The sequence below is a fragment of the Calliopsis andreniformis genome, chromosome 5 (assembly GCF_051401765.1).
Source record: "Calliopsis andreniformis isolate RMS-2024a chromosome 5, iyCalAndr_principal, whole genome shotgun sequence".
NCBI lineage: Eukaryota > Metazoa > Arthropoda > Insecta > Hymenoptera > Andrenidae > Calliopsis > Calliopsis andreniformis.
In genome coordinates this window covers 3,939,451-3,951,679 of record NC_135066.1, presented here as the reverse complement: position 1 = coordinate 3,951,679, position 12,229 = coordinate 3,939,451, and the positions used below count along the sequence as shown (strand labels likewise).

Below are 12,229 nucleotides of genomic sequence, written 5' to 3'. Positions count from 1 at the left end.
GTCTTCGCGTTTGTTCGTCACACGTCACACATCCACGCACACGAGAAAGTTTGATAACGATATGGTACAGCTATGCTACACCGGAGTAATCCGGACGCTTCTCTCCCTTTCTCTCTCACACGCCCTCCCTTCGCTTCTTGTTTCCTATTTACACGGGGTCGCTCGCGAATAGTTCTCTACTTTCTTACACTTACAATATGTATAGGTATAGGTTGCCTCCGCGTACACGCGCCTGTACAACCTAGCGAGAACACACTTCTGATTATCTTTCTTTCTCCTTGGTCTGTCTTCCCTCTGGCAGCGTGATCGAGGCGCCTCGTGAGCGGAAATTCGTGCGACTACCAAAATATCGAAACCCCTTCATCGATCCTGTACGCGTCGGAATGCCCACAATGACGTTGATAGGACACAATGAGTCTCGACGTCAAGAGGAGAACTAATAAGTGATATTAACGTCATTCAGGGGCGTCTCTCTTCCTTCTGCGAACGCACCTCCCCATAAGACGACTTCAATTTCATCAAAGGAATCATTTACCGCGTATTCAAAAGAACAGACTTTCGTCAGTTGATCCGTTCTGAAAGGAAATGTCGCGATACGCGCGTGGGTGAGTTGTCTGCAGATTTCCAGGTGACTTTGACTTCTAAGCAGCTCGGAGAATGTGGAGCGAAGGAAAGGGCTCGCAGAAGCAATGCTATCGTATTCCCTTTGCAACAATGGAACCCATTCTTCCGGCTTTCCCGATTGCTTTTCTTTATTGAAACGCGCCGCGACCTCGTACGAGATTCCGAAAATAGGAGCTCTTCCTCTTTCAATGCGATTTGAATTGAAAGCTATCCGTGATACGATAATTACCGTTCGTAATTGACGAGGAAAAATTGTAACTCGATAAAAGTGGTGCTTACTAGAGTGGATGAAACTACTAGTGTGCGCGAGTGTTTCTACGAGAGTTCGCTGTGTGTGAGTCCCTAGGTGCACGAGAAGGTATTTAAAGTGTTATTATACAATCTGATCGATGAAACGTGCGCGGGACACGAATTCTCTTCCCTTTCGCATGATCGTATCAAAGTTTAGTCGTACGAAACCAGTTGGCAGAATATCGCTCAGTCGTGGGCAGTCTTTGCGGAATTGTTTAGGATTTATTTGGCAGTGGATCGGTTCACCTCTTCTCTGCTCTCCGTATATCTGCTCTCCCTCTGACCATCCTCGCTGATGAAACGCGTGGCAGTTCTCCAGAAAGGTAGTCGCACGTCTCGCACGAAACTCGTCACCGTGTTAAGATCGTCTCGCGAGCAGCTCTACTTGTATAAATTACAAACTAGAAGGCTAAAAAGTCGAAGTACTTGTTAGCGTCCTTTGGTACCAGCCTGAGTCTCATTAAATTACAAATAATTTGTTAAATAGTCTTGCTAAATCACTAAGAGATCACTGTTTTCGTGAGTGTCCATTCCCCTTCTACCATAGTGTTACAGTCTTTCTATTGCTCTGTCGATATCCCTTAAAACATCCAGCTATCCACCGAACGTTTCCTTCGAGTACAGTCCACTATCGATCGCGTTACAAAATACTAAAATACTCCCTATATCACGCGCAACAATTAAAACACGCAAGCACCTTTGTCCTCGCGTACGAAAATAAAATCCTCTCTCCTCCCTCGACGAAAACAATAAAAACAGTCTCTAAAATAAATACGCGAACGGAAACGCGGGATCACTACTTCTTGGTAAAGTGTTACAAGCCTGTCTCGAACAGACAATCCAGCCGTCTTCTTTCTCCCTCCTCCACCTGTTCAAACATTAGGACACGATGTAGTCCGTCGAATGGTGGGAATGATGCGAGTTCCGATGCTTGTCCTTCCTGTGGTTCGTCCTCGAGTTGCTGCTGCGCGTGCCAGTGGTACCGGTGGTGCCGGAAGTGTGATGGCTGTAACCACTGTCACTGCCGAAACTGCTGTCTGGCTGGCCTTGGTACAACCTGCCAGTGGAGATCTGCTCACCATCCCTGGTCGCGTAGTACACTGGCTGCGTGTACTTGTCCTCGTTATAGAGGCGATCTGTAGGCTGCGAGTAGGTGTCTGAATACTCTCCACCTACTTGCGTGTAGACTGGTGCAGTGTCCTGGTTCTGCAGTCCATAGTATTCTGTGCCGTACTGCGCAGAATACTTGTACTTATCGTTCGACTTTCGAGACCTGTCCTTGTTGCTTCTGCTTTGGCTGGAGTAGTGGTGCAGAGGGCCCAGCACTGGCACACTCTCGTATGGGTTCTCCTCGACCCTGAGGGCCTGAGTGGCTGGCATCGGCGGCACGAAATAGGGTAGCCTGTGCGCCACCGACGGGACGGACTGTTGTCGTTGATTGCTATTCGTTCGGGTGCCAGCTACGCCTGGAAAGCAATTGTGAAGTATTAGTTAAAGAATCTAAGGAATTCCAGACACGTACAGTTTGCTCAGGAATATAGTGTAGTAAATTGAGGCATCGAGTAGAAGTGCAGATTTAATATAAACAGATAAGAATAGCAAATCGTGGTCCTGCGACAAGCTGAAGCCCTCATCTTCCAATATTCCTGTCACTTCGCTTGTCTATTACCCAAAACATGTTCATTTCTTCCTCTTAACAATTTTAGAACCACGCTATAATTTTAGTCTATTTATAAATAAATGTTGGCGTTCGAATAACTCACCTGCAACGCTGGGATAGAGTTGAAGCAACGCATCCAGCAGCATCCCCTCGTGGAACTCTCCGACGTCGTGGCTCTTGTCTCTCCTGCGTCTGTCGAGGCTCCTGGGGCTCCTGCCGCGCCTCTCTCGCGGTGGCCTGCCACCAGCTGGACACGTGCCCCAGGTTGGCCCACTCGAGGTGAGCATTCTAGCCTCTGACGGCTCGCCGACGGACAGCTCGTCCTCGGCGAACTCGTCTTCGCTGGCTGGTTTCGACGTCGACGGCCGATGATGATGTCGGTGGTGATGGTGCAGCCGGTTTCGAGCGTTCAGCTCGCTCTCCTCGTCCGTTTCCGGATGGTCCCCTGCAACGGATGAATAATTTATAAAGCAGCTCGTGACATCCGTTGCGCGCTGCCGGCCCGTATGCCGATAATTAATTGGACGGCTCGTTAATTAATTAACTGGCAATCTCTTTCTCGTGTCAAAGTTACTATCTCTCGACGTGGTGAATGATATCGAAACGAACAGAATGCTTTCAATTTTCAGCTGGCGGGAATTGGTGTCAGAATTAATTAGTCGGGGAGAATCATTGTTTTCTGTATGAAACGAGCGAGAGGAGAGGGTCGAGTCGTGAGGTGAAAGTATCCGCGAGAAGCAGTTCGTCGTTGTTAGTGGAACACAGAGAAAAAACAGGAACGATGCACCTGTCGACCCCTCGATCCCAATCGTATCTGCTGATTTTTCTTCCCATTTTATTTCCTGTTTTATCATCGTCACTTCTCTGTTCCCCTTTGATCTGCCGCGGCTTTACCTTTTGATCCCAGGTAATTAAATCGCGTTACCCCTATAAGCTTCGGCATCCGCGCGATCGTTAACCAGTCGTATTGTTGCGCGTATCAATTCGACGCTAACGAGAACACCGTTCGTTCGTCGTGGAATCATTCGAAAAAAAGCACTCTGATACGTCCACGGGTAAAATCAAAATAGAAGCATGCGACGCTTGCTACCCCGCTCGTGCTTTTTTCACTGATTCAATTGTTTCTGGTTTACCCAATTTCCCGCTTGGGTTTTCCTGTTTTGGGCGAAACCAAAAAACAACGTGTATTCGCGCGTGCATAGTGTTTTATAAACATTTCCGTTTGTGGCAATGAGAAACAAGGAAGTGGGGGCTCGATAAAACGAAGAAAAAAGAACATCTGACGAAAGGTCCACCTTTAATAGAAAGCTTATCGACTGCTTCTATTCAACGCTGCAGTAAGTTTGCTCTTTGAAAACTCCTTGGAATCTCTAGGGGTGCTCTATCCTCTCGTCTCTTACCTCCTATGACGAAAGAAACCGAGAAAGAAACGCTTGTCTGTTCACCACAGTTACACTTTTAATCTCCGTCATCGTACACCATTTCCCCTTTATCGTCGAGTGGTGTAAGCGATGGCTAGCGCGTCAGGATTTCCCGGGAGACGTTAAATTGCATGAAACGAGCAAGAATTCGTTACTGTGGGAAATAATTTAAAAACGGGAAAATACACGTTCCCCTTAAACGACAGCTGCGTTATTTCTCTCCGATTCTTTCGCGTGCAAGCGCCGAAATCGGTTGGAACACGCATTTTGTATCCATTGTTGCTAGAAGTTTTAAAGTCAGTCAAATTTTGACACACGTAGATTATTTTTGGAAGAAACGGTAATTCGCTTCTCTCAAATTTAATTACCAGAACTAACTGTACAATAATATCTCACTAATTATCCTGTCGAGCTCATAGTTCACGACGTAATTCAAGTCAGACATTTTTTCCAAAAAGCAACCGATAGGGAGTAGACCAACGCAGACGGTGACGTTAACCAAGACAAATTATGGCCCCGAAGCGAGCAATACAACCTCGTATTGCACGTTCATCCGTGTACGCGTGTACACAATGGGTTAGGAGCGTCGTGGCATCATGTATATTCGATTACCGCATCCTCGTCAAATGTCGAAAGTCTCATCACCATGCTAATTAGCTATCCGGACTAATGGGAAGTATAAGTCAGAGGTCGTGTCACGCTTATCTCCTTCCACCGAAGAGCGGGTCGGGTGAATACGCGAGCGAAGAGTGAGGCCATCGAGATATCCCGCGACGGGAAAGGAGCAAGATACACGAGGAAGAAGATGAACAGTTTCTGATTCCATTCTGACAGAGATTAGACACTACTCGGTGGACTTCATTGCAGACAGTTCATCGAATTAATCGGAAGATAAGCGCGAGCAGGGAAAGAATTGTTGACAAGAAATCGATGCTTTTAAATGTATCTCAATTACGGATAAGAACCGTGGAAAAAGAGAACACTGACTGTTAAAAAGACTCAAGAATAGTAGGTAATTAAAATAGGTTGAGATAGATTAATTACAAGTGAGAAGGGATTGAAGACCAAGAAACTCGCAAGCCAATGTTAGCCTTAGTTAACGCGGTAAAGTTCAACATCAATTCAGGCACACGTTAATCGCCAGTTAAGTTCGCGGAAGCGTGTACTCGGATCCTACCTATGTTCTCTCTGAGCAGGATCGAGTCCCGAGGATCACGCGACACCCTTCAAAGTCCTCAGAGGCACGACTCATCTAGAAGGAGAGCGTGTGATTGCGTTTGTGCGCGTTCGAGGCGTTCGAACTGTTCGACTGTTCTCCATAGAAACTCCCGTGGAAACTGTCGCGACGCCGACAATTAAAATGCTCGCGCGGAGTTCTCGTTACTCACCGTTACTAAGCTCCTCGTAGACGGGATTGTAGAGGTCCTGCGACGTGTAGGGATCAGGACCCGGGCTACTGCAAACGAACACGCCTCGGCCGGTATCCTTGACGTCCAGCATCTGTCGTGACAATAAAAAATCGTTAGCCCGTTTCGTAGTTGCTCGAAGCACTCGTAGCTGGTTCTGCTTAAGGCTATCGCGAGAGGGTGCCCAAAGCGTGATACGCGCGCCAAGAACAGCACTGCTGCCGTGAAAGGAGCCGCCGCTAAGCGAGACGTAATAAGGAATAAAAAAAGCCCCTTAACGCTGTAAACTCCTAACGTAAGGAGGCTCTAGCCAGAGCTCCTCCTTAAAGAGAAACGAGCCCTTATCGCACGCGCCTTTTGCTTTCTCTCGCTGGTAATTTTCGCTTTTAACCTGCAATGTCCAGGATCCCTATTACGAGACTCTTTCATGAGAATTGAGAGTGGCAGAAATGGGGAATCTGATGTACCTGAAATTGTATTTTAAAGAGGAATGTTACTATTCTTCGTTAGAAGGGAACCAGTTCTCCCTCAAAGATAAACGAGTCCTATTTTAATCTTGTCTCATATTTTAAGAAAAAAAGTAGAAACTTAACAGTGTAATTTCGACTCGAATATTATAGAATTTAAAAGTCGTAGAGAATGGGCAGACTCAGCAGAACCTTAGAATTCTCTCCTAGCTTCTATTGCTCTTTCAAAGTTGCTCCAAGCTCCGAGGGGCTAAAGAGGCACAGTTTCGGGCCGAAACGCGAGTCCCAGGGATGGTCCTAACGCGCTTTCGTTGCTTTCCGGCCGGCGATTAACTCGTTCCTACCCTTAAAGACCCTCAAGAACCTTTGAATCCCTTTTCCTGGAGGCGGAGCCCGATCAGAGAAACGCTGACTCGGTGCGAGCCTCGGAACGACAGGGGAGCCGAAAGTTAATCCTTAAATCGACCCGAAGATCTCGTCCCGACGAGAATAACAAGGAGCCCTGATACGAGTTATCCAAAGCTAATTTTATTTCAGCGAGTAGTGCTCCGGATGGAGCACCCTTCGAAGAGAGAACGGCGCAGGTCGTCTCGGAAAATCCAACGAATTCTAAAAACTCCCTTGGCCTCGTAATTAATTCCCGGAGCTTCCTGTCCCGCGAACTCGCTAAAAAATTCATCGGTCGACGGCAGAGGAGAGCAAAGTGAGTGATGCGACGTGATACCCAGGATGATCGATAAGATACGGCACGATTTAACCCCTGGCTTCCGGTTAACCTAGTTTCGCGTCTTCTCTCGAAACAACCGATTTCCGGTTCGCCCGTGTCTTCGTTCCTCGTTCACAGGAATAAATGGCGAAGCAGTATGGCCCTTCCGCGCGACTTTCTTGCGTTTGCCTCCGCGTGACGGGGCGGAAATAACGAGCGCTCGCGAAGCTAGTTTCGGAATCGCTCGCGCTTCCTTTCTGCACGGTTCACGGGAAACGAGAATCGTGTCAGGTTACGAACGAACTCTGACTGCCTCGAGCGGCTAAGTTACAGCTTTGTAATAACGATGGCGGAAGGGAACAATACCGAGGAGAGGTTCGAGAGCACTTTCTAAGTACTTGCTAATAAAATTTGATAGGTTTGACCTTCTGCCAGGTTCCGATAGCTCTTTGGCAGTACGTGAGGCTTCCCTGATGCCTCGACGTCGGAGTTTCTGACCCTAATTAACCCAAGATAACTCGCGAAAAAGGTGGAAGACCTCCAGGGCTCTCCCCATCCCGAAACCAGGAGCAATCGAGTCGCTCCCGTGACCTCGAATCGCCGAAATCGAGTTGCTCGGGTAATCTAGGGAATCACGAGGGAGCCAAGGCAAACGAAACGGACGAGCTTCCACCGAATTGAAGTTCCGCGGGCAGCTCTATCAGCCACAAAGGAGGATCACTCGATTACTTTTGCCTCGCTCTCGAACCCAGAACCGGAGGGGTTCTTTCCCCATCGCCCTTCTTGCTTGTCTACTCGCGTCTCGTCTAATCACGCCTTTCCCTCCTCGTGTTTTGCCCGCTGTTGACTATCCTTCGATTGCCGCGACGCTTCTGACACGTCGGTAACCGAATCATCGGGCTCTCGCGAGAGCGAGAGACTCGGAGCTTGTTAACGTCAGAGTTGAAGCGATCAATCTTTTCGCAAGGATCAGACGTTCCCAGAGGGTGAGTTTCTCTTTAATGAGGAACGGTAAATAATGGACAATTTAATTAAACGCATGAAGAATTAAGCCACAACTCCAACTTTTCAAGATAATCCGAAAAAGACTCGAGGGCACGTTCCTGACACCGCTTAACGACCAAAATCAAGATACAACTGGAAGATATACGTCAAAGCAAACGCCCAAAGGTCTCTCTGCTTTGAATGCAGACTCCGAGGGCGATATTATCGCTCCCGAAAGAGGATCTCTCGATTACCGGCGTCTGGTTCAGAGCCGACGGACCCGGACGAAGGTAATTGTCGCCCTCAGCGCCCTAGCAACGTACCTCGAGGGTTCTTTCTAATAAGAGCGCATCGCGAGCGAGCCCTTTCCATTCGAATAATCGTATCGTTTGGCGAGGTTCGCGATTGGCAAAATTCTGGATTCCAGATGAAGTTCGGTATCGAGCGCAGAGAGGAAGCAAAAAAGGGCTCGAGGAAGCTGGCGCTCAAGGCTCGCTGCGCGGAATCGACAGAGGAACTGCGAGCTAGCGCGCGAAAGGGAAAGGGTAATCGATTCTCCACCATGCCGACAGCATTCAATTTCCCAGCCAATGGATAGCCTATCATTACTACCAAAGTGGGAAACGATTTTGATATTTCATCGGGGCCGAACGGTAAACACTTTCTCGGAATAACGTGCCGGGTAAATCTGCTTTGGGCGCGATTATTCGCGTAATAGAGGAAATCTCTGGCGCGTTTATTACATCGATCGTTTACAGAGAGCTGGCCAAGAGAGGCGCGGAGAGATAAAGCGACGGATAAAGTGGCGAGAGCGGAGAGGCTAGATTCGAGGGGCCAGCAGAGCGAGAAAGAAGAGGAGAAGGCAGAGAACGAGGGCGAGATTGAGATAGAGCCTCGGAGCCATCGTATCCAACAGCAGGAAGCAATATGTCCGTGGCGTAATAGCGTGGAGCACGGAGGTTAATGGGTTGTTCCTAACGCGCCTAACCTGCCCCACGTTCCTCGTCCGTCTGTCCGTCTGTCCGCAGCCGTGGACTCGGTCCGATCCACCTAGCCACCGCGTCACATTGTATCGCGATAACGCGGCGCCCTAATCGACTAATTTACCGCGTCTCTTCCAATTACTGGCCACTCGAAGAATACGACGCTATCGCGGAGGCTGCTAATTCTCCGGCACACCGTCCATCCACGGTGCGTTCGCGTTACGATAAACGGTAACGAGTCGAATAATTCAGAGACCTACAGCCCATTAATTTCGACCTCGGACGCCACTAGGAGGGAGACCTTAATGCACGGACAATCGGACCACTGATTAGCGCGCTCCTCGAGACGAATGTGACGTCCGATCGATTGATCGGTCTTCTGGTTCAGGAGTAATTAGATGCCGAAATATTGGAGGCCCATTAATTTCAGTCAAAGTAGACTACTAGATATCCTTGCGTAGAGAGTAGATGATTCTGGCGTGAGAGTATTTTTGGAAAGGAAGCCCTGATAAGAGAGACTGAAATAGTGTTTCTAGAATCTGTAGATTAGTAGCGTTTCAACATCCTTGTATATTTGGGAGATACCTGTTCCGCGCAAGCGTGTTTCTGGAAATGAAGATCGACCTTCCCCCAGGCCTAGTGCATCGTTCATGTTAGCTGCCCTGGCCGCAGCCTAATTGTTAGTTACGACGCCAATTGCATTAGGTTCCTAAGTCCGACCCTTCCCTTCCCCGCTGGCTATTCCGTTATATCGCTATCGGTGTGAAGCTAGCGCGGTTTCGTGGCCTAACAATGTGCCAGGATACGGATTAGAGGACCGTAATCGAGCCAACAACAGGTGGGACAACGAACCGATGGCTGCCCATTTCAAGATTCGACGTTTCACTGGCTCGTCTCGTGCAGGAACGAAAGAAGATCGTTTACGATCCCATTTGTGGGACAATCGACAGATGAAATTGAGAGCGTTCGGATGGAGCGGAGATTCGCTCGATGAAAAACTTCCTCGAAACACTTTCATTTTCGCGATCGATGGCTCGAAGCAGCCGTGGCCTCGTTGGTTAACGACGTGTCACAGCATCGATCGAGCCTCGTAATCGAGGCGACAACAGGTGGATATTAAATCGACGGACTTCCGGTAGTATAAATTGGCAATTTATGCTGCTTAGCTGGCACTGGATACGCGTCTGATACCGCGACGTTGGATCTGATCGACCAGTGAGCAAGAAAGGCAACCTCTCAGGAAATTATCCACGGAAATTTCGAAGATCTACGAGTACGGTGCAAGAATTCCCTTTGGCGTTCCAGTTTGCGCGCCAGAGGGAGAAATAGAAGCATGTTCGAGCAATTAAATTAGGTTCGGAGAAGAGATAGTCGCAGCGGGTCCATTTGCGAAATTAGAGACTGTTTCGCTGGTGCGATCGCAGCGGAGTGCAAAGGTGACGCTGCACAATGGCGACTCGTCAATCTTTTCCTCGATTTTTCCTTGCCTTTTCTTTGGCCTCTCACGCCCTCCGCCTCTTTCCCCTTCTCCGTGCCCTCCTTTTTCGCCTTTATCTCCGCGGGAAAGCCTTTCGTTCCCGGCAGCCCCAAGAAAAAAAGGGGGACCGGACGTACATTTTTCATTCCCTTAGAAAAAGTTTGAACACAGAAGTGGTTATTCCGTGTCCACGTGTATTGTGTCGGGAGACGATTGGTCCGCGCGCGTCGATATCTTTTCCTCGCCCGACTTTCATACGTTTTCGTTCCTCTCCTCATCGAACCGCGCTTCGAGACTCTGCTATCGATCTCTCGCGCGTTTCCGTTCTTTCTCTTTCGTTTCCCGACGGTTTCCTCCTTTCCCACGTCGCGTTCTCTCGGTCGGGATTCCGCGCGTTGCGAAGGATGCGAGGGATGGGATGGGATTGTGGACCGGGTCAATAACCACTCCTCGTCAAATTTTTCAGTAAAGTAATTTTATTTTCTTCAAACTCTCCTCCTTCTTTCTTTCAGTACTTCAATATACACAGGACTTTCTCTGGTTTTCTCTCTCTCCTATCTTATCTCTCGCTCGCCTGTTCACCACGGTTAATTCTACGTTCTGCTCTCTGCATGAACCCGTCCGGAATATTATTTACAAGACACAGTCGCCGCACCGGCCACGGCAAAGGACACGATAGCGACAATAAATAATAATAATAATAATTAACTTTGCGCGACGATAATCATCGAGCGTCTATACAAATCGGCAACTTAAGTCTGACGATTTACCGTTCACTCGGGTGCACAGCTACTCTCTGACTTTTAGTACTTCTCATATTAATATATATATATATATTTATACAGGGTGTAACAAAAATGTCGCAGTTCCTTAAAAGGGGTGATTCAGGGGGTGATTTGAAACAACTTTTTCCTTAGCGAAAATGTAAGATGAGGCTTCGTTAACGAGTTATTAATGAAAAACACCGGCCAATGAGAGCGCCAGTTTGCCGTCCGAGCGACTGCGGTAGCGTTGGGTACGCGCTGGGCGCTACGGTTGTACTCCGAACAAGAAAGTCGGCATGCGTCGAAGGAAATAGCATTAGTGTGAAAATATTTGCATAACGTATAAACGAAAAAGCAATGCAACAAAAGAAATGAACGGAGAATTGGAGAATTAACGTTGAAGATAGAAACGTTGAAAGTAGTCTGCGTTAGATTTAAAAAATAATAATCATTAATGAATTAAATGCAATTCATCTGTAGTTTGTAAATTCGTGTCACTGGGTCACTGTACCGATCCTGGTCATCGACCGTCGAAATGGTTTATGGTAGGGTAGAATTTTTCCAAAGAAGCTCGTTGTACCCCCCACGTAGTTTAAGCACCTCAGACCTTCCTTGTTCGGACACTCCGAGATCATGTCTCCTTCGAAACCAAAGCAATAAAGCCATAAATTACCTAAACGCGTGCACTAGCATAAACCATTTCGACGGTCGATGACCAGGATCGGTACAGTGACCCAGTGACACAGGTTTACAAACTACAGGTGAAGTTTGTTCTCCTCTTCCTTTATTTTTTCTTGTATTGCTTTTTCGTTTATACGTTATGCGAATAAGAAATTTACATATTCGTGTTTCTACGTTGCACGTAGTTTTCCTGGATTTTATGTAATTATTCACTTCAAGTGATAAACAAAGAAAGGACTCGGTATTATTTATTATGTCGCTTTCAGATTTCATACTAATGCTATTTTCTTCGATGTATGACGACTTTCTTGTTCGGAGTACAACCGTAGCATCTAGCGCGCGTACCCAACGCTACCGCGGTCGCTCGGACGGCAAACTCGCGCTCTCATTGGCCGGTGTTTTTCGTTAATAACTCGTTAACGAAGCCTCATCTTACATTTTCGCTAAGGAAAAAGTTGTTTCAAATCACTCCCTGAATCACCCCTTTTAAGGAACTGCGACATTTTTGTTACACCCTGTATATTTATATATATGTACGATTCTCTCTCTCACGCTCTCTTGCGTCTCTGTCTCACTCTGTGTATATTATTTACAATTTTACGAGTCTAAGTCTATGTACAACCATGGAGTGCAACTAGCTCTCGCCGTGCTCACACAACCGACGGTAAATAAGGCCCCTCGCCCTTCTTTCTCTCATCCCCTTCGTCCAACCCTTCTTTCGCTTCGTTTCCTGCCGTTCGTGAGCGGGATTGTGCAAGCACGGCC

General features: G+C 47.7%; 1 protein-coding gene across 1 annotated transcript in view; it reads right to left on the bottom strand.

Moving 5' to 3' along the window:
* Nucleotides 1-1,705: 1,705 nt before the first annotated feature.
* The window catches only part of Pxb (putative Hedgehog signaling attenuator pxb), a 222,406-nt gene continuing 211,882 nt past the window's right edge, over nucleotides 1,706-12,229 (bottom strand). Inside the window, exons 5-7 of the mRNA XM_076378506.1 lie at nucleotides 5,385-5,496; nucleotides 2,679-3,020; nucleotides 1,706-2,381 (exon numbers count right to left, since the gene is read on the bottom strand). Coding sequence (XP_076234621.1) covers nucleotides 1,795-2,381; nucleotides 2,679-3,020; nucleotides 5,385-5,496 — 1,041 coding nt within the window. The 3' untranslated portion in view covers nucleotides 1,706-1,794. The remainder of the gene's footprint in view (nucleotides 2,382-2,678; nucleotides 3,021-5,384; nucleotides 5,497-12,229) is intronic.